A 22,941-nucleotide genomic window follows, 5' to 3' on the forward strand; every position below is an offset into this window, starting at 1 on the left:
TATTATCACCATACATGGGGACACTCCAGAAAAACAGTTTGGTGGATATATATTGGATAATTTATAATAAACTGTAGCATGAAAATAAAAATTAAATGCATCTTTTTACAATATCTGTGTACAAAATAATAGATTTTATTGCATGAAATATCTAACTGATATTTTCAATTAAATCCTGTATTAAAAAACAAAATACCAAAATTGATGAGACATCAGCATCTGGTCTGGTGATTGCTGAAACGAATCATTAGAAAGGTTATGAAATGAGTTATGAAATGAGCTAGTAATTGTATGTAGTTTGATATTTTATGTAAAAAATGTGTTCCAAAAAAATTCTAGTAAATGTGTAAACATATGATAAAACAATTTTCAGAAAAATTAATTTCAAATATTGATATTACTGGCAAGTACTATATTAATGTGCCTTGTTTTATACCATTATGTACTATTTTTAAAGGCAGCTTTTATTTTACAATAAGGTGCATAACATTCGCTAAGACAATATACATCAAAGATATGAAAATGATCTACAATAAGGTGGTGTGTTGGTATAGGAATATTGAATTAAACATTCGCTATGATAATATACATTAACGATATAAACAACATCCAAGGATGTTCATTCATCAGTTACTCGTTATGTAATGATTGTTGAAATCCAAATGTAAGTTTATTTAAACATTGTTATAGATGCAGCTTGAAGAGAAAGATGTTAGCGTGCAATAGATTTTATTCAGCTAATTTCACCTTCAGCTTTTTCAAATTAGGATAATTAAGGGTACATTAAATTACAAATCATACAATATTGTTACATAATATTAAATGTGTAATTTACTATAAAGTAATTGTCAGATGAGTAATAGTAAACTAAACATCTATTTTATCTGCTATTATGGTGTACATTAATACATTTTAAAATGTTGATGTATCAATATGTTAAACTCACTTGTGGATCATTGCCTTTACAAAGAATTAAAACATTTTATAATTTTAAAACATTTGAATGTTTTGTTGTTAATAAACCTTAATGGGACTATTATGCAATGCTTTTGCTAATATAAGTGATTTTGTTTTACAATTCGTAGAATATGATTTCACTTGTTTTTCAAATGCCATTAAAAAGACAGAAACAATGCTTTTATATAATTTTTATACAAATATTTTGTATAATGTAATTGTTTGTATATCTGATGGCAGCCGACATATTTTGAATTAGTAATTTGGTATGGGAAAACCTATCCGAATGAATCATTTTTTATCCATGGTATAGGGTATTGATGATTTGTTTTTCATTTTGTGAAATGTTGTTTTTAAAACAGAAGCTGCATTAATTATGAAACACGCTAAATGTACATATATTATGCTGCTTTTTATTGTGTAATCCATTTATTTCTAATAAAACTCATCGAAAAGGAAAGTGCATAAATAAAATATTAAAGTATTTATACTGCATTTCTTGTAAAATTGATTATTTGCATAATGACTACTGTAATAAGTCATTTTTAATTTGCTACAGGGCTGAATTGCTTCAAAAAAAAAAATTAATATTATCCTGGATTTATATAGCGCCTAATGTTGTGAAACCTAAAGCACTAAACATTATTACCCATGTCATTTTTTGAAACATACACCCATAATGCAGCTAGTATTCAGCGCGAAGTTGTGTCTTGATCTAACCGTGTACCCATTTATACACCTGGGTGGAGAGAAGCAAACGTAAGTAAAGTATCTTGCCTAAGGATACAAGCAATGCAGCAGAGTTGGAAATCGAACCACGATCAGTAGTCCAACACGCTGTGCCACACTTACAGCCTTAATTCAATGTGCACGAACTTAATCTTTTTTATTAGTCGGTGTGCACTCATAACTGTTGCACCTCTGCATGTGAAGCATATTTATTTATTACCATATTTACTGAGGGTAGCCTATCCAGTTCCTAATAGAACTGATCATTCAGGGCCCTGGTCATTAAGCACAAGATTGACATATTGTGTTCCTGTCAGATAGAAGATAATTTTATTGATGTTTATAGCTGGTTGACATAAGTAAACTAAGTACAGTATAAACTAAAAAAAGCATAATGTTATATTTCACTTTTCTTTCCTGTCAAATCTGAAACACCTACAGTACTACAGAAATTAAAATGTACTTTGTACTTAAAAACACAGCAAAAATAGTTGTACATCCTCATCTGGCTTAATGAGCACCTAGTTGGTTTTACAAAATACAAGTATGGCTTGGTGTACAACCACTACCGCATTTCCTACACTGAACTAATGAAGAAATATACACATTGACAAAGACAGTGAACTAAAGTCTTTGTTTCCAATAATTTTGGTCTTAGCCGCAAGAATTAAACTTGTGCTGTTGTGAGAATATCCTTGTTGGAGATTAATAATGTATTGATGTGCCATAAAGAGATTAATCCAGTAATTAATCATTAATAATCTAAGGTTTATCAAAAAATGGTAAAGTTGAAACCTGCCAAACTGTAATGGTGGAATAACGGCCCTGCAAAGTAAACACATTGATTTTATATACATATTCATCCTATTGACTGGCAAAATGTTGGAGCAAAAAACAGCCTATTGGTGTAAAACGTCATTGGCTGGCATTGTGGCTGCTTGCACCAATCCCCATATTTGTTTGTCTAGCACAAATTGTCACCATGGACCAGAGCAACAAATGATTTTATGATTAAACCATTTCAATTTTAATTAATTTGCAATTTTTTCCAATATATTTAACCAGCATTTGCTAAATTTAGCAACATCCATCACATGTATCTTTGTTGCTGCTCTAAATAAACAACAGCGTATTATATTAAGTTAAAACATAGAAAAGTCTTAAGATAAAGTTCATTGCCCTTTAGGTGGAGGATTTGATTGAAGCTGATTGAATAACCTGTTCTTGATCACTTGTGACATCAATCCATGCATAGCTTCTATAGTTGTTTTGCACCTTAAATAAAAATTATAAAAACAATATATATTTGTCACTGTTGTTTTGTTTTTAATTATATAAATAACCTACAAATTATTTCATCTAACATTTTTCTTCTTGATTTATTAAAAACAATTGCAGAATATCGATCGAACATACAAGCATAAAGATATTATTTATTAGGTAAATTATGGAGAAAATAACATTCATAACAACCACACTGAATACTTGGAATACATATAATACATTCTTTGTACAGAAATTTAGTTCACGTAAAGTAAATGCCTTTAATCAATATAATTGATTAGTTGAATATCTAAAACAAATTAATTGCAGAAGGCCTAGTTCACAATATGTTGAACCACTAAAATAATATTTGTATTTAATATTGTATGTCACCACCAATTTTGCCGGAGGTGATGGACCCGGAAGCCAGTTAAACAACAGCGCGAGTGTGTGAAAATAACCCTCTTATATCCACCCATTTCGATAGGTCGTTGTAAAAGACAAAAATGGAACAATAGCGTAGTAACTGAAAACTAATGTTATCAAATCTACGTTTCGCGGTACATCTAAGATAGATAAGGTAGGTATCCAAGGCGGAGATTTATACTGAAGTTTTTGCATTGTGCTCGCTATGCTATGTCAGAATTAACCATAATTTATATATAGATTATCAGAGTAGTTATTGTGGTGTTGTTTATTATAAGCTGGGGAAACTATGCAATAGGCATGGTCAACTAATTATGCAATAGGCATGGTCAACTAATTATGCAATAGGCATGGTCAACTAATTATGCAATAGGCATGGTCAACTAATGGTCAACTAATTATGCAATAGGCATGGTCAACTAATTATGCAATAGGCATGGTAAACTAATTATGCAATAGGCATGGTAAACTAATTATGCAATAGGCATGGTCAACTAATTATTTATTCAACATATGGAAATGATTTACTCTTTCTTGATACATCAACATTTCTATTAACCAAATCAAACCACTGCTGGCATAAATTATTAGCCTGTACAGATATTTTATAAGTATAATTTATAAGTATTATAATAGCATTAAGCCAAAATTTGTACCTCTATCTCCTCCTAAACCGCAAGTCTGATACTACTGGCCTACTTTTAGGCCTTTATGTCTGACTAAGAGAGGCTTCTATTATCACTAATGGTTTTATGTTATTATTTGTTTTTATGTAATTTATTTTCAAGGTGGTATAAACAAGGAATATGAAGTTGTATATTTACTTCTTTCTAATTATGCCCAAACCACCAGAAAACATAATTTGTTGTGCATAATAAAAACAAACATTCTTACAAGTAAGACATTCAACTGAACCACAGGAGACTGCAAGAATATTCAACCAGATTCAACTAAGTCACTGTTCGCCAGTAGGAAATGGCAAAACATACTTTGGAAGCTTTTAGAAAACATGACAATTTAACAGACGACTATGTCCTATACCAAACATGAGGACAAAACAAGAACAAAGATACAGATATTATAATTAACAAGATTTTTTTTGTGACTGCATGTTTTTCCAACATTCATTTTAGAGTGAGCACTAATATTGTTTGCGATGACTCTTTGTATAATAAAATTGCTCGCTTTTAGAATTAAACAAAATAGACACTGAAATATAAAGATTACAGTATGCCTATTAACTTTAAATCTTCCTTTCTAATTAATATAAATGATGTATTCATTTACAGATTTGTGTAAATTGCATTGTATTATTATTACTGTATTATCTTTTTGATTCCGAACCTTAAAATCATTATTATTACAAGATGGTGCCCAGGTACCTGCTAGTTTATAGTATAATACTAACCCATCTTTAGCTGCCTTTACCAACTTGTCTTCTGCTTTCTTATCTTGGTCCATACCAAGCATAAAGTTACTTCTGCTTAACTGGGCTTCAGCCTGCTCCAACTTCTCTGACAAATCAAATATTTGTCCAGTAGTATAGTCAGAATTCTAATAAAAATTAAATTATAAGCATAATAAAAAAAATGATTACAGTGAAATGTGACATGTACCTAAAATCATGCAATTGTAAAATAAACAAAATTGTACTACTCAGGTAGTAGTAAAGTTGAATTTATGAAAGTGTGGCCTAACAATAAATGGTTAGTATAACAATTCACAGTACATAAACAAACCATTAGATAGAGGCTAATATATTTATTTAAAACAATCTTGGAGAAATTGGTATAAGTACTATTATTATATGGGTAAATGTCTTAATAACAAAATTTAATTCAACAATTCATCCAACAAGCTAAAGCAGGTTAAAATAAACATACATGGATGGGAGTGCCTGATTTATGGTTCCTTTTTTTTATCCCAAGGTTAGCATTGGAGAGACAGAATACACTACATGTAGAGATCTGCAAAGTTATGCATGGTAAAAACAAACTTACTGTTAACAGACTAGAAGAGCTTAATGTGTTCACCCAATATTTATTCCATAAAGATTCTAAAAGTTTCCTGTCCAATCCTGATTTGAAGTATGATATCTCCAAAGAATAGTATTGTTTGCAATGCACCCCAAAATCTTCAATCTTGTTCAATGGAATTGTCTGGTACTCTGAAGGCCCTTCATCTGGTGGCTTGTAACCCTAAAAAAATATCATAGATATATTTTTTTTACCAAAGAAGATTTTTTTTATTATTTTTTTTTATTACTCGACCGATCAGGTTGAATTGCAGAAATTTTCAAGGCATCCATCTAGGCGGCCAGAAAGTGATGCAAATAGTGCAGGGACTTCCTTATGGTCCTGTATCTATTCACAAATATCAATTAGCAAGAAGATATTTAAATATACAGTATAAACACTTTTATTACCTTTGGATATGTTCTAAATGCTCCTATGTTGACTTTACCAGCAGAAATTGTTCTTGTTGGATCAATCTATTATGTATTAAAAAAATGTTTCACTTTTGAGTAATGTAGGCGCAAAAAATTGCAGACAACACTATGAATCAATGTTGAGAATTGTGACCTATAGTTGTTTGTGGTAACATCGAATAATAATGCAACAAAATGAAATGTTAAAAAGTGTTGATAATGATAGATTATTTTACGCTATGACCTAAACCCTGTTTTCCAAAAAGACAAATGTATTTGTGTAATATCGAATTTTTTTTTTGAAAAGCAAAACATTGCGCAACCAATCAAAGCTCAGAAAATAAGTTGAGCACTCAAATCAAACAACTCAGCAGACATGCAGTCTCAATCAAAATTTATTTGCTCTTGTATGTAGTGGAAAATGTTGCTGGGGTAGTGGGTATCAAATTAACCATAATTGTACTAGAAGGTTTAAAACTATACTGGAGTGTTGTGGTGTGGGGTAGGTTAAGAAAAAGAGTATTTCTTCTAGTATTAAATATTTACTTACAACAATTGCAACAAATGGCTCTTGAAATTGCTGATTCAACATTTGTGTACTGACATCTATACCGGATAACCAGCAGCCATAACCAGGATGACTATGGTACCAGCCAATTGCATTCTCCAATCGTCCAACCTGCTTGGCACTTTCTATATATGCCGCCATGTACTCATATGCTGCAGCTTGTGCATTCACACGTGTCTCAGTACCTTCAACTGGCAAGGCAAAACAATCCATTACTATCATTGTTTCTCCATCAACCTACAATATAACAAAGATAATTGTGAAATTTACAAATTAAGATAAGGTGCAAGTTTTCTCACATTTTGATTTAATGCTTGGCCAACTGCAGCTAAAATATAAATACCTTACATTTTATTTTGTGTAACATACAATACAAAAACTTGCTCCTTATCTTAATTTTCATAAATTTTACAATTTTTAATAAATTATTTTAAATTATGTTGATATTTTATTCATATACTTTCTTGATTTAAATCAATAAGATAGTATTTGTGAGGACAATTAATATTTGTAAAAACAAATACACTGTGAATTTTAAAATAATGTTGTATTCATATATAAAAGGTTGAACAACTTCATTGTCTTTGTTAAATGTACAAATTATAAACAAAAATCATACTTTTATAATAATACAGTACAACCAATGTTTATGAGTTGAATGGGGAGAATATTTAATGAATGAAAGTTTTATTAATGACAAGCATTGAACAACGCTATATTTATTGACCATGATGACTAGACGTGCTGTAATAGAAACGTTTACTGTGCAGTATAATTATGAACAGCACGATAAAAAATAACAAATCAGACATTAGGGATGCATCAGGACGGTAATTAACAGAGCGTTACGGTTATTTTACAACTCAACCAAAGGCGGTCAGCCCCTCCTCCTAAACTTTGCTCCGTCTATTGGACCAAACATTAAATTAAGTCCTGATAATGAACGGAATGGAGTATACTCAGTATACTGTGCTTATATAGTTGCAGATATTTTGTACGACATTATCGTATCTTTTTATCTACAATGCCCTTGTCTACCATCTTGAAGTCCCTATTAAGGATACTCAGGTGTTAAAACAAAAAATAATGTACCTTTCCTAGAAGTAGTCCCATAACTTCAAGTGTTCGTCCAGATCGTGCATGCATCACCATCTTCAACAGAGCTAGTGCAGAGATCTTGATGTACTTAAAGTAGTGATTACTATCGAGTAATAAATGTAAAAAAACTCCCTTAAAAGCTTCCAATAAATGTTACTTTTTTGGATATTTGTATTTAAATCACAGAGAAATAATGTTAAATAGACCTGCTACATAAAATACAAAGCAATTATTATTAATTAATCAACAAATAATATACATTTTACAAAATATAAAACAATAAAATTAACAAGATGGTAAGAAAAAATCAGACATAGAATTAGGCTGCTGTCCGTAAAGCACAAAAGTTACCAATACAAAATGGGCAGGCAGGTCATAATAATCTACATCTGGTAGATATAAAATGACAACAAGTACACGAATATTAACATGCAGTGGTAAATTTAACTTTTTATTTTCAGAAATAAGTTAAAATCTTGTTAAACTTTTGATTCATCACAACGCGTCAACACTTTTAGATTTAAGTGAACGTGCACGACATTTACATCCACATGATAGATTAAATGGACATGCCAGTGAACATATGACGTCATTATCGTGGGATCTGCCCTTCTACATCCTCCGACATGATTTTGGGTAAACTTTATGACGTCATACACCAACTCGTACTCAGAGAGTGAACGCCAAAATGCTACTGAACAAGTTTTCAAATCTGGCAGTTGATGTGCCAGTCGCCTCGCACATATCATAAAAATAATATCATAGGGTATCAGTCGACCTGAAAATCTAAAAGTTCCTAATAACCAGTCCCTGTCTGTTACACATCACAGTTGTTGACGCGAATTGATTACTTTAGGGTTAGATTAGATCAGTATTTTTGACAGTATTTTACATTAAAAATGTATAAAATTAAATAAAATGTTAGCATGTACTTGATAACATATGCTCCATAACTCCAAAATGTATTGTAGATGGAGAAGCATTCTATATACTTAAGTTTAGAGTTTATGATTTTTCTTTTTCTGTTTATAAGATTATTAATATGGATGATATTTCCGAAATAAAAAGAAATTGATTGATAAAATCCTGCCGGCTATACTGGGTATAGATTAGAATGACTCGGTACTTCTACCTTTAAATCAATTTTGATATGAATAGAATGGAGTGAATTGATAAAATGTAGGACAATTCTTTCAACGCAAAAATGCTAACTTGATGATTATTGGGTAGGTTTAATGTACCTATTATATATATATAAATCCAAAGGCAAATTACTGAAAATAATGACAATGTTGTGTGTATCAGTGGCTGGATCTCAGTGGCTGGAGATACAAAATAAAATAAGCAAAAAGCTAATCAAAACGATAAAGTAAAACAGCCAGAAAAAGTAGCAAAGCTTTCGGTCAACACAAGCCCTTCATTGACTGCAAATGAGAGTACTTTAGACAATATACAAATAATGAATGTTTATCAGTGTAATAGTACAATTAATGGCATGATGTGAATGATGAAAGGTTACAGTATATTTCAACAAGGTGAAGCCGAGTTGATTTATAACCTTTCATCATTCACCTCATGCCATAATTTGTACCATTACACGAAACAAAATCTAAATACATTCCTGTCATTTGAATCAGATTGATTGAATCAAATTTTGATTCACATTGAACTTACATACTTTACATTGCAAAACAATAATATGTATTTGGTTTTTTATTAAATTATATATTTATTTGGATTTTATAATCACACCTACTGTAGTCTTATGTTTATATCTCCATGTGTCAACGAACTCCCAAACAATCCTAGGCCTAGCTAGGCTAATAAAGCGCCTAGGCCTAGTTATTTAAGCTAGAAAGGCAGTGATACCATTACAAAACTTCACCAGGTAATTGAAACTGTTCTAGGCTAATGTTGTGTTTACCAAGTCTTGTAGAGTTGTTCTCTTTAATTATTCAAAATCATACAAATGATCTAAACTAAAGCTAATTTATGTTTTTTTGGCCTAAATTGGTATGTGTATATCTCAAAAAATTCCATCGCGAAACGAGAGTTCAATGTTTCAATATTTGTTATTGTTAACAAAATATGCGAAAAATTTTGTTTTCCCGTACGCTAAAAAAAGCACTATTGCACGTCCTGTGACCCACAATTGTCCAATCAAATGTCAGGAATTTGATGTTTTTGATATTCATTTAGTCTGGATGGCTAGTACAGATAGCATACTACAAAAACATTTTAAATTATCAATATTTCTGCAGCTCAGCATTTACAGTATTCAATTAACAGTGTAAGTCAGGTCATTTGATTAAACGTTTTTCTTACTCTTTAGACCAAGGTTTTGCTGCTAGGATGAACTGTTGCTGTTTCTTGTCATACTTGTATATATCATCTCCACTCTGAACTTGAACAATATTATTTGACATCTCCCATGTCTTCTGCGCTATTTCAGCATCCATATTTCTAATCTGTAAAAAAGGTTTAAATATGCAACTTATTAATCTATATATAAATTTACGTAAGGGCAAAATTTGGTAAATCGTGCATTATTTCTAGAATTTTTACTCGATGTTATATAAAGTTGGTTCATACTTTCGGTACTGATTTTAACCACCTGATGTAATCCTGTTTACTAATTAAATTGAGTTAGATAATTAGTTATTGACAATTAAAACGAATTTAGGTTCAACGATTTGCCCCAAATAGGGGTGTTTTCCGATCGTGGTATACACTGTCTAATGCATATCCATCTTGAAAAATACCCGCACACAATAATACGAGGATGTTTCGCATTTTCCTATCTCCTCCTAGGATAATTGTTTTTAATAGCTGAAAACCGGTTGAACAGCTCGAGTACAGCATCTTAATGTTGAAGATTTTCTTAAAAAAATCTTATTTTGATAGATTTAATATACGTTTATACAAAAGGATTGCTTGGCTATTAATGGGACATTCCAATCTCTCCCCACATTTGGTATCACAAGTAGGTAAATTTATGTTGTTGTTATGTAAATTAAAAACCTTTGACATTAAATACATAAACCATTTTTGTCCCATTTGAAGCACAATTTTGTTTTTACTGTGATACTGTTTAAACACATAGTTTAATACTGACAGTTGCTTCTTAATAGTATTGATTAATAATTACAAAAAATATAAAAGTCGTAGTGGTGTATCGTTACACGTACTTTACTATCTCAATCAACTATGACAGTGACAGTTTCAATAACGTATTAAATCGCTAATGTTTAGTGGTTTATTATTTATAAAACACAAAAACAAATATGTCATTACGGATAAGGAATATATTAAAAAAGGGTTCCTCTTTGCACCCACCCTCTTACCATCCCTCAACCCTAATGTTACATACAAAACACAAATTGGGTTTGTTTACTCAAGTACTTCCCAGGGTACTAATTTTAGTTGGCTACATAAATCACCGTGTCTGTTTATTATGTACATTTAAAATTGCCACTTTTTTACACTGAAATTACAATGTATTTGAGAACCATCTGGTAATAATAATAAGCATTGACACAACAATGCAATGAAATCATAGTAAAGTCAAAGTCTGAGCTGATGATAAAGGTCTTAAGCTTTGATTTAAAGGAGTTCAATGAAGTTATTTCCAAAGAAATGGAGCTGCAAAAGTAAATTATCGATTACCCACCCTATGACGATCGAAATATACAAAAAAAATGTCGCGCCAAAATGACGATTCGCCCGGACCATAAACATGGGTGCGTCATGGTCACCTAAAGGTCAGCACATTTTTTATGCACGGGTGCGTCATGGTATTCATAAGGTATGACGAATATCGGACAAATGACGCACTTCTGCCGGGAGTCATATAGTGTGTCATACAATTGACAAGTGCATAGGCCCAACTAACTCAAACTTGGTATAAGACTTCACAGTCACCATCAATGAACTCTGTAGCGCAGCGGGTGAATGTTTTTAAATTGGGTAAGCTTGAGGATGGTGTGAAAGTACAGTTTATAAGGGCGCTACTGCACTTTCGCACCAAAACTGGGCATGCCATAAGGTTACTCGCCATAAGGTTACTCACCATCACCACCACGCAGTGGGTGAATGTTTTTAAATTAGGTAAGCTTAAGTGAAATAGCATAAATAGGCCTAGGCCTAGACTATATAGCCTCTAGGCCTATATGACTATGTCTATGCGGTGCTACTGCACGAATTTCCTACTACTGCACTAGGCTATCCCTCTAGACTAGTAGTAGTAGGTCTACCCTACTAGCTGACTGCTAGAGTATGCTCTAGACTAGAGAGTAGGCGACCATTTTGAGTAATTTTAAGGGGTGGGTACGAAACTGCATTAGCGCCAGAGGGATTACGGTCGAAGCGGCCGCCAACTAAAGCGGCCGCTAGTTCAATAACGGTAATCTGTATGGAAGGCCGTGTGCGCTTTGATTGTCGTTGTTTTGTAATCTTTGATTGCCATTGTTTCGACAGGTTTTCTTTACCTCGGACGTAAATAACAATCTATATTATTATGTAATTTATTCTCTTTTTTTTACAGATTGAATGTGATACGCGTACGTTCTTTTAAACGAAATGGCGAATCGATGATTACTTATTTTACTTATTATTGCAATACTGTATAAAATGCGATAGTTAAATGTAAATGAGATATAAATATTCGGCAATACCGTAGGCCTACGTAAATTATTATTGCAATACTGTATAAAAATTCGATAGTATGTAAATGAGATATAAAGATTCGGCAATACCGTACGTAAATTATTATTATTGCAATACTGTATAAGGATTCAATAGTATAAACGAGATATGAAGATTCTGCAATACCGTATACGTAAATTATTATTGCAATACTGTATAAAGGATTCAATAGTAGTATGTAAACGAGATATAAAGGGTCGGCAAAATATATTTCGATATATGTATTAGTTAATAGTAAATACAAATAAAATATACATTGATTTATCGGCAGGCAAACTTAATTATTATAGAAATATAAAGATTTGATAGTACATGAGTTGGCTTACATTTATTTAGCTGTAACTCAACTCGCCATAGGGCATGGCGTTGACAACGACAATCAAAGATTAAAGCGCACATGGCGTTCCATACAAATGACGATATTAAACTGGCGGCCGCTTTGGTTGGCGGCCGCTTCAACCATACTCCCGCCAGAGTAGGCTAGGTAGTAGAGGCCTACTAGGCTAGCCTAACTAAAGTAGTAAAGCTACTACTAGCGTAGCCTACTACGGCCTAACTAGGCCTAGACTAGGCCACTAGCTAACCTAGCCTAGCTAGGCTAGCCTAGCTAGTAGAGTAGGCTATGGCCTACCTCCTAGCCTAGTGTTGTGAACGGCGCCCGCTGGGTAAACAGACCACCCCTCCAACCGAACGAGGGCGTCGCCCCGGTAGCTTGATTTGCATACATGGGGTATGCAAATGTTAACTGGGGCCTCGACGCCGGCCGAACCGATCTATTCGAAGCAGGAACCAAGGAGAAACGGACACAACCGGAATTGACCAAGATATTTGGATTTACTGCTTACGGATACTTGTGTGATTTAGGACAAGCGGGACTGTTAAGGTAAGCCTAGTAGCTTTCATTATCAGGCCATTCCAGCACCAACCTAAAATCACAACATTGGCGCTGCGAGCAAAAGCTCGGAAATCTTTTTTTTTGGTGGGGAGGCGGGTGCCTTGATTGCCAGCTGGCATTCTTAACGTGATCGGGTTGATTGCGAGGTATTTCGTCCTCTGCTGAAATTATTAACTTATTGTACTTACGGTGCATTTGTTAGTTTATTGAAGTTGGTATATTTATTGAAGGTATAACATACCGGTAAAGTTAATCACGCAGTATTGTGGCATTTGGATACTTGCTGATTAGCGTATCGACGGGGTAGTCGATGCGTACCGGGAGTTGTATTTATTTTGCTATAGTTGAAGGATTAGTGGGCAGTTTACTAGGCCGTATCACCTGGTGAGGTACTAGGCGTGGCCGTTGAACTGAGTGGCACCACTAATTTTTAGATTTGATTGTTTTTTATTGATAACATCTTTTTCGTCCGTCAGTCAGGTTTTTCATCTTGAGAAATTATATTGGCTGTGCGTATTATTGTGTTAACCTCACAGTGGCATTATCGCTCTCCTTTCTTTGCATCGGGGGAAGGTTTAGTGGTAAGTGTTGTTAAACTGTATTGACGTCTTTTTGAATAATCTAGTTGTTTCTCATTGCAGGTTTGCTGGTGAAATATTTTATTATATTTGCATCTCCAACAACCATTTTGCAATATTGTGTGTGTGTTACTGCATTGACGATATTTTATTCTACTGTTGGGCCTGTAATTTTTATTACGTCTGGCGGTATTTTAATTTGTATCGTACTCTTTGCTTAATAACATCTGCCATACACTGTAACTAGATTTAGGAGCATAACAACCCAATAGAAGAGAGACGATTTTTAGACCATGTCGTCTAATAAGGTTCTAGTTAACTTTTGCCCAGTGCAAGATCTTCATGGAGTCCCTAATGTAGGGAAGAAACGAGCAACTAGAATAATTAAATGGCGGGCTACCCATGGCAACATTACGCCCTCTAATATTAATCAGATACACGGAGTAGCTGGTACTGCCAGGTTGGTGGACTACCTGGATTTTCAGCCGAATCCGAGTTTAGGGGGAGGCGTAGGCCAGATGATTGATAATGTGTCACCTCTAGTGGAGAAGCAAAATAGAGCGGCCAGAAAGGGGTCGCAGGTCTCACAATCTGTAGGTATGGAAGGGGCATATCGGGGGAAAAATGACGGGGGCCATAGTGGTCGATACCACGTCCTCTCATCGCCCCAGGCTACTCCTTTATTAGACGTACCAGGTACGTATTATACTACAGGACCTGCTAGTGATCCTCGTTATCTCGAAGGTGGGCTTGGGGCTTATACGCCATCCACCTTCGCTGGGCGTTCTGACCAGGATAGGAGTAAGAATAGGTCAACACAACGTAGGAGCTACATCAAAAAGCCATCTCCGATAACCTTAGACTCGTGTTTTAGCTCTAGGGAGGACGAGGAGGAAAGACTCCCCAGGAGACTATCTAAAACCGCTAGGTCTAAAACTAGGGCTCGCCGGCGATCTCCATCAGCCAGCGATAGTGACCTTAGTGGGGATGGTGCTGATACTGATAGTAGCAGGAGTAGAGAGTCGGATAGACAGTCGGATAGACATAGTGCAGGGGCTAGGACAGCAGTGGAGTGTCTTAGGGCTATCCCGAGAGTCAGGCACTATGAAGGCCGGCAGGATTTTTTAGAACGTAGGAGGATGCGTAAAAAAGATATACCTAGGTCTCTAACGTTTAGGGGGAGGGGAGACAACTGGTCCTTTTTTAAGCGGCGGTTGGCTTCATTTATAGAGGAGCAGGAACTCACAAACCGTGAAAGTAAGGACGTCCTTACTTGGTGTTTAGACGGGGCGGCGGCTGAGTTCTATGTGAATCTGATAGAAATGGACGCTGATTTGGGCTTTAGGCAGATCATTAAAGCTTTTAACCGACGTTTTAGTGAGGACGAGCTCCCCGCAGTCCTCCAAGCTAAATTAGAGACTGCTACGCAAAATGAGGGAGAGACTATAGAGGAATGGGGAGATAGAGTGCTAACCTTGACTAGAAAGGCGTTTAAGGATTTGCCCAAGGAGTGGATCCAAGAGCAGGCCGTAGTTAGGTTTTGTATTGGGTGCAGGGATGCAGAAGTAGGTAGGCACGTCATGCACAAGCACTGTTCAACTATTCCCAGAGCCATTAGGGAGTTTGAAAAATATGATAGTTATAGGGGGCTATATAGTAAACGTAAGAGTAAGGTTAAGGATACCGTGAAACCTCATGTTAGGTCCACGGTCCGTACTTCTTTTGCACCCCCACTATCTTTTCAGCTACCTTCAGAAGACCAGGACGATACCGAGGGTGAAACTGGCGATGAGGTGTCCATTCAGCAGGTGCGAGGGAGGCCTATGAGGGGAAACCGTGTAACGTTTCAAAGGCCAGCACCAGCTTGGGTTCCTCCGGAACCCGCACCTACTGATGGCCAGAACCAGCAACGAACTGTGACGTCGGTGCCACCCACCAACAATACTCCTACTACAGAAGCCCGTTTGGCTACTGTGGAGGGTAATTTCCAGACGTTGAATACCAATCTGGGACGGGTGGAGAACACCGTGAACACGGAGATTGCCGCCATGCGGAATCAATTGGATCAGCTCATGCGTTTCCTGAGACCAGGCGAACTGGCTTGCTTTGAATGTAAGGAGGTGGGACACTTCCGCAGGGAGTGTCCGAGATTAGCGAGCCGTTTGCGTCAGGTTAGTGGCAATGAGCCAGATCCGTTAAACGAGTAAGGGTTGGGTCAGAGGGCCGACGACCTAACCCGGTTCCAGAAGCTGGCCAGAAAGAGGATGGTTCGTCGACTATCCCCAAGCTAGGCCCGATGGCCAAGCCTGTAGATACAGAGGGGGTAGCACCGGATCCTGTGACGATCATTGAGCCATCTGCAATTAGCTCAGGGCTGATTGAATCATCTACACCGACAACAACCAAAACTGAAGAGACTCAAACCCGGATTGTTATCAATAGGGTAAAATCGTTGAATGCGTTGCATGCAACTGCTTTTGTCAATGGTACCAAAATTGACGCAGTCGTGGATACTGCAGCGGATTTTACCATACTATCCGATAAGGTTTATAAAAGTCTGGATCCGGCACCACCTGTGGTGTCCACCCTGTCCTTTACTTTGGCGGGGAGGGGGACATCTATGCCAGGGTCGAAGGTGGGGCCGCTACAATTTACATTGGGAACCAAAGAGTACCATGAATTCTTTTATGTTGCCCCCATCAATGACGATATGCTCTTGGGTGGTGATTTTCTTCATCCACAGGGAGCCGTTATCGATTGTGGAAATTTGCTTTTGGCAATTGGGGGCAGTACCATATCTCTAAGAGGGGATTCACCGGTGGAACCTAGGGTTGCCCAGGTAACGGTGGCTAAACGGAGAGTAATTCCTCCTCACTCAGCCGCTCATGTTAAATGTAAACTTGTGACTAACAATGTATCTATGCCTGATTTCTTTATAGAGCCAGTTCCAACTACTGACGATGTGGCGATACCGGCAACTTTACATCTACGCACTGATGCGCCATGCATCTGTGTCATCAACACATCTGATCACTATCTTACTATGAAAAAGGGTAGACAGATAGGTACGGCCAGGGAAGCTGAAGGGGTGAGTGTGTTCCAGACGGGGGTGACTCCGTCCGAGGATGCTTTGTCGAATCAAGCGGACGATGACGGTAACCAACCCGAGGGGGTGCCGGCGCACCTAGTGGGCATGTTGGACTCTTCGAGATCTAATCTCTCAGGTGAAGAGGCTGACGCGCTCACTAAACTACTGGTTGATTACCAGGATGTCTTCGCCGCTCATCAGTTCGACATTGGCACCTTTGGTGATATTGAACACAGCATCGACACTGGAGATGCCTCACCGATCAGGCAACGGCTCCGCCATACTCCTCTGCGCTTTGTGGGGGAGGAGGAAAAGGAGATAAAGAAGATGTTGGAGGCTGGTGTTATTCAACCATCTATGTCTGAATGGGCGTCACCGCCTGTGTTGGTCCGGAAGCGCGATGGTTCTGTGCGCTTTTGCATTGACTATCGAGCTCTCAACAACATCACGACTAAAGATGCGTATCCATTACCTCTGATTCGTGATTGCCTTGACACACTGTCGGGGAATATCTGGTTTTCTAAACTGGACGCGATTTGGGGGTACTGGCAGATTAAGATGAAGGATGAAGACCGTAAGAAGACAGCGTTTATCACCAAGCATGGCCTGTATGAATTCGTGAAAATGCCATTTGGTCTTACCAATTGTCCTGCAACCTTCTCCCGTGCCATGGGTTTGGTGCTGCGGGGATTGGCGTGGGATACGGTATTGGCATTTCTCGATGATATTGTCGTGCTAGGTAAAACGTTTGAAGATCATCTCAGCAACCTCTCTCAGGTTCTGCAGCGATTTCGTGTTAACAACTTTAAACTTAAACCTAAAAAGTGTGTTTTCTTTCAGAAACAGGTTGAATTTTTAGGGCGAATCGTTGGGGAGGATACGGTGGCAGTGTCCGATTCGGATATAAAGGCTGTTCAAGACTGGCCGGCACCTACCCATCTGAGAGAAGTACAGCAGTTCTTGGGGTTGGCTAATTACCATAGAGAGTTCATTGAGAACTTTGCTGGTTTAGCTGCACCTCTATATGAACTCACTAAAAAAGAGGTGAAGTTTCACTGGGATGAGGAACAACAACAAGCGTTCACCGACCTGAAAGCTGCTCTCGTTCAACCTCCTCTACTCGCCTTGCCGAACGGGACTGATGAATTTATTCTGGATGTCGACGCTTCGGATCAAGCGCTAGGAGGCGAGCTGCTCCAGGTGCAGGAAGGTAAGGAGAAGGTAATTGCATACGCAAGTGCTCGTCTAACTCATGAACAACGGAACTATTGCACTACACGCAAGGAGTTGCTAGCAATTGTGTTCATGACAAGGCATTTTAGGCACTACCTTCTAGGCAGACCTTTTAGAGTGCGGACTGATCACAATAGCCTGACCTGGCTCCTCAACTTCAAGCAGCCACAGGGGCAACTCGCTCGGTGGATTGAGGAGTTGAGCCAGTACCACCTGTTGATTGAACACCGCCGAGGGCAACACCATGGCAACGCCGATGCTCTGTCTCGCCGACCCGAAACTCATGACAGTAGCCACGAACGGCCTGCGCTTGAAGGGCTTCCCTGTGGGGGCTGTTCGTACTGTCAACGAGCGGATGCGAGATGGTCAGCGTTCCAGGATGAAGTGGACGACGTTGTGCCCATCGCGCACGTACACTAGGTAGCCGTGGACCACCTGGAGGGTACTCTGCCAGGGGACGATGTTCCTTGGGACCCCGGTGGACAAGTAAGTATAGAGGTATCACGGACTGCTACTAACGGTACGATTCAGTTTTCTTTCCTACAGGACGATGATGGTGGACGAGTGGCTGCAGTACAGCTACGGCCGAAGGGAGCCGAGTGTTGGGGTTACTCACTGGATGAGCTACGGCAACATCAAACGAGTGATCCTGACTTGGCACCTGTTCTGGACTGGTTGCAGAATGGGGAACCCTCCGAGAATCAGCTGTTTATCTCCAGCGCTGCCACCAAACACTACTGGCTGAACAGGCAACGCTTGCATCTCACGGAGGCAGGTATACTGTTCATCAACCAAGCAGAGGGTACCGGACGACTACTTGTGTTGCCCAAGGAGCTACACGCCGTAGCTTTTAGGTTACATCATGATTTGCCGTCGGCGGGTCATCAAGGGGTCGCCCAGACCAAGTTCCGATTGAAGGAGAAGTTTTTCTGGTACGGTATGGGCGGGGATATACAGAGGTATGTACAGACTTGCAACATTTGTAATAGAAGCAAGAAGGCTACTCGGCAAGGTCGACATCGGTTGACTGAATTCCAGGCCGGCGTTCCCATGGAACGCGTACATATCGATTTCCTTGGCCCGTTACCAAAAACTGAACAGGGGAATATTTACGTTCTTATGATGGTCGACCAATTCACAAAATGGGTTGAGATCAGCCCGCTCCCGTCTCAGGTTGCGGAGGTAACCGCTAGAGCCCTAGTAAGGGACTTCTTCTCTAGATTCGGTGTACCTTTTCAGTTACACTCAGACCAGGGGAGAAATTTTGAGAGTGAATTGTTTGCATCTTTATGTAGAGTTTTACAGATCCACAAGACCCGGACGACAAGCTACCGACCGTCGGCTAATGGTCAAGTAGAGCGATTTAATCGAACACTTATGGATGCTGTACGATGCTTCGTTGGGAAGAGACAACGAGACTGGGATGTCTATCTCCCGCAGATTGCTGGTGCACTACGCGCCACGGTGAACCGCTCGACTGGTTTTACTCCAAACATGCTGATGCTGGGCCGAGAGGTTAATTTACCAGCTGATCTCATGTTCGGAGAATGCCGGTCCACTAATGAGCAGGAAGCCGCTATCTACGTTGCAGATTTGGTGAAAGCGACCCGTGATGCCCATGGCATCGCTAGGGATACGCTAAAGCAGACTCAGAAGAGAATGAAACGGGACTATGATCTTCGAGTGCTGGAACGTCCATACCAATGTGGGGACAAAGTCTACGTTCTTGACAACGCTACCCCTCGGGGGAAGTGCAAGAAATTGTGTCCCCCCTGGAAGGGGCCCGGTATTATTACTAACGTTATTAGTTCTTGTTTATTTCAGGTGCAGCTGAGAAATAAGACGGTGGTGTTAAATCATGATAAGCTGAAGCCCTGTCGGGATCGACAACTTCCCAAATGGCTGGCTGATTTTCATTTACCCCCTCTCTCTTCACCTACAGATCCGGATGCAGGACCGTTGTATTGTCTATGTCGCCAGCCCTGGGCCGGCTCATTTATGATACAATGTGACTATTGCGAGGTGTGGTACCATGGTGCATGTGTGAATATTGCACCATCTGAGGCTTTGGACATCGACTTATATCGATGTGCGGACTGCAAGTCCTCGGTTAATAATTAGGTACTCGCGTTTATTCTCTCTTCCCTCTCAGACAGGGACCAGGTGCCGTTTGCTGACGGAAGCAGGGGACGGTGCTACCGGCATGTCCCACGGCCATTGACTGTCTGAAGAGATCGTTGGGAGCAGTCTACATAGCTACGGGTATCGGGTATTTTTTCACGTACGAAAATCACCTGGTTTACCCCCGAGGTGGACCCAGGACGGGGTGCCCGCTTTTCAAACACGGGAGGAGTGTTGTGAACGGCGCCCGCTGGGTAAACAGACCACCCCTCCAACCGAACGAGGGCGTCGCCCCGGTAGCTTGATTTGCATACATGGGGTATGCAAATGTTAACTGGGGCCTCGACGCCGGCCGAACCGATCTATTCGAAGCAGGAACCAAGGAGAAACGGACACAACCGGAATTGACCAAGATATTTGGATTTACTGCTTACGGATACTTGTGTGATTTAGGACAAGCGGGACTGTTAAGGTAAGCCTAGTAGCTTTCATTATCAGGCCATTCCAGCACCAACCTAAAATCACAACACTAGCCTAGTTGATGTAATTATCAAGAGGGGCTTATAGGCATAGCCTAGCCTCGACTCCGGACCCAGCACTGCTGAGCTCCGGAAACAAGTAAACAAGTAAGTAAGTAAGTAAGTAAGTCTAGGCCTAGGCCTAGGCCTAGTAGGCCTAGGCCTAGGCCTAGTAGTTAGAGCCCTAGTTAGTACTAGCCTACGCCTAACTACTAATAATATTCCTAGGCCTAGGCCTAGTAGTAGGCCTATGTGGTTAGTTACTAAAATACAGTACCCGGTAAATTAGGTTTAATCAAACTGATGTTTAGGCCCCCTAAGCTAGGCCGGCCTTATTAGTTAGTCGAGTAGTCTTATTATCCACAAACAAGAAGTAAGCTAGGCCCTGAGGCTAGTAGAGCGTCCTCTGTCTGTGCCGTTGTTTTGGTCGATGGTGGCGCTTTACTAGAGTCGTTTCAAATTGTATGGAAGGCCACCGTCGCCAAAAATATAAAGGATAAATGTTTTTTTCTGCCACTAAATTAAAATTTAGATCCCATTTCATCATAATATATTAACCATTAACGTTATAGAAGTCCAGGGTTGGAAGAGTCTATATGTAAATTGAGTGACTACAGCGTAAAACTAACCGCGCACAATTTAACGGCGGTCAGTGGATTTTTTTTCCATCCCTACGTTCGTAGGCCTAAAATTGGGCCGAGTTTCCGTAGTAGTTAGGCCTACGGACGCTCCGAACTTTAAAATAACAGTGTTTAATTGCTTCTTTCTGCAAATTTCGATCATATTTTCTTTTCTGGAGTGTGGTTTATTTTAAGCAACACTGTTGTACAGTATAGTGGATAAATGAAAATGAATTTGGAAATTGTGGTTTTACTGACTTATTTAGCATTTATTTCATTTTTCAAAATGATACCATTCAACGTTTTGCTCAATATAGCAGCAGCTTCGCATTTTTTGTCTAACTTTTTTAAATTATTAATTTATAGACCTAATATTATTCTAGCAATTGTAATCAATTAATACAAATTGATTACAATTGCTAGAATAATATTACCTTACCGGAAATACCTTCGTCGGGGACTTCCTCTGACGTTTGCATTGAACGCAAAAAAATGTTATCCTTAGTCGCGTGTGTTTTACCGGCGGAAAAAGTAGTAGTATAGGGATAAATACCGTGCTGATAGATATTAGTGTCATTTCTACGGGGCGCCGTTCGGGACATTACTTATTTTGTCGACATAATACAATTATGTGACACATAATTGAATTTTGTGTCAACAGAATTAATTCTATTTAGACAAAATCCATTCTGTGTCGACAGAATTCATTCTGTGTCAACAAAATTACGTCTATGTAGACATAGTAAATTTTGTGTCGACAAAATTCATTTTGTGTCGACAAAATTCATTTTGTCAACAAAAATTCATTTTGTCAACAAAAATTCATTTTGTCAACAAAAATTCATTTTGTCAACAAAAATTCATTTTGTCAACAAAAATTCATTTTGTCAACAAAAATTTATTTTGTCAACAAAAATTCATTTTGTCAACAAAAATTCATTTTTTATAGACAAAATTCATTTTTTATAGACAAAATTCATTTTTTATAGACAAAACTAATTTTGTGTCGACAAAATTCATTTTTTATAGACAAAATTCATTTTTTATAGACAAAATTCATTTTTTATAGACAAAATTCATTTTTTATAGACAAAATTCATTTTGTGTGCTAAGCCTACTCAAGCGTGAGACAGAACGTTTTAACATGCAAATTAAAAGGCGGAGCTTAAAAGTGAAAAAGGTCGTGACAGCGCGCGCGAATTTTTCATTTTTTTACATCTTTCAGCAGTGCAGTCGTACCGTATTGATAGCTGCATGCGTCTGTATTTTACTATAGTATTAATAATCTATTTTATAATCGGATATAATCAGTAGTCATAATTTGACAATTGAGCACACATTTGATATCTACATCGTCATTAATAATGAATTATTCATATGCTATTTCACAATATCGGAAAATAAAATTACCAGAACTTCAGAAGTACACATTTTACAATGATAATTTTATCTATTGAAATATTATTTATTAATCTTATAAAATGAATATATTTTTTAATTAAGATAATATACAGTCAGTACCATAAAATATAGTTCGGATATCAAAAGTGAAAGAAAATTAGAGATCAAAACTTTAAATTATACAGTTCATCATAATATAGGCCTAAATATAACTGTAGTACATCATATATTATTTCAAACAATATACCAAATTTAAGTTTCTACGACCAGTACTAACAGAAATATGACGATGTCCTGGTATGTGGGTCAAGGGT

The 22,941-nt window shown here is 37.9% G+C and overlaps 1 protein-coding gene across 1 annotated transcript; it reads right to left on the bottom strand.

Annotated features, from left to right (window-relative positions):
- Positions 1-1,278: 1,278 nt before the first annotated feature.
- Positions 1,279-21,001, bottom strand: LOC140040746 (COP9 signalosome complex subunit 5). Its single transcript, XM_072086907.1, has 8 exons — positions 20,884-21,001; positions 9,795-9,937; positions 7,464-7,572; positions 6,354-6,608; positions 5,801-5,866; positions 5,376-5,573; positions 4,784-4,929; positions 1,279-2,961 (listed from the first exon to the last, which is right to left on the bottom strand). The coding sequence occupies exons 2-8, from the start codon at positions 9,926-9,928 to the stop codon at positions 2,859-2,861; spliced, it is 1,011 nt and encodes a 336-aa protein (XP_071943008.1). The 5' UTR covers positions 9,929-9,937; positions 20,884-21,001; the 3' UTR covers positions 1,279-2,858.
- Between the last annotated feature and the right edge of the window lie 1,940 nt (positions 21,002-22,941).

Source organism: Antedon mediterranea, chromosome 2 (assembly GCF_964355755.1).
Source record: "Antedon mediterranea chromosome 2, ecAntMedi1.1, whole genome shotgun sequence".
NCBI lineage: Eukaryota > Metazoa > Echinodermata > Crinoidea > Comatulida > Antedonidae > Antedon > Antedon mediterranea.

What these genes read in the sequence shown, in the direction of transcription:
- LOC140040746 (XM_072086907.1), bottom strand. Translation starts at nt 9,928, where the DNA reads ATGGATGCTGAAATAGCGCAGAAGACATGGGAGATGTCAAATAATATT. An exon ending in GCAAAACCTTGGTCTAAAGA is followed by an intron (nt 7,573 to 9,794) that starts GTAAGAAAAACG and finishes ATTACTCGATAG; the next exon opens with TAATCACTACTTTAAGTACA. An exon ending in AGCCATTTGTTGCAATTGTT is followed by an intron (nt 5,867 to 6,353) that starts GTAAGTAAATAT and finishes AATACATAATAG; the next exon opens with ATTGATCCAACAAGAACAAT.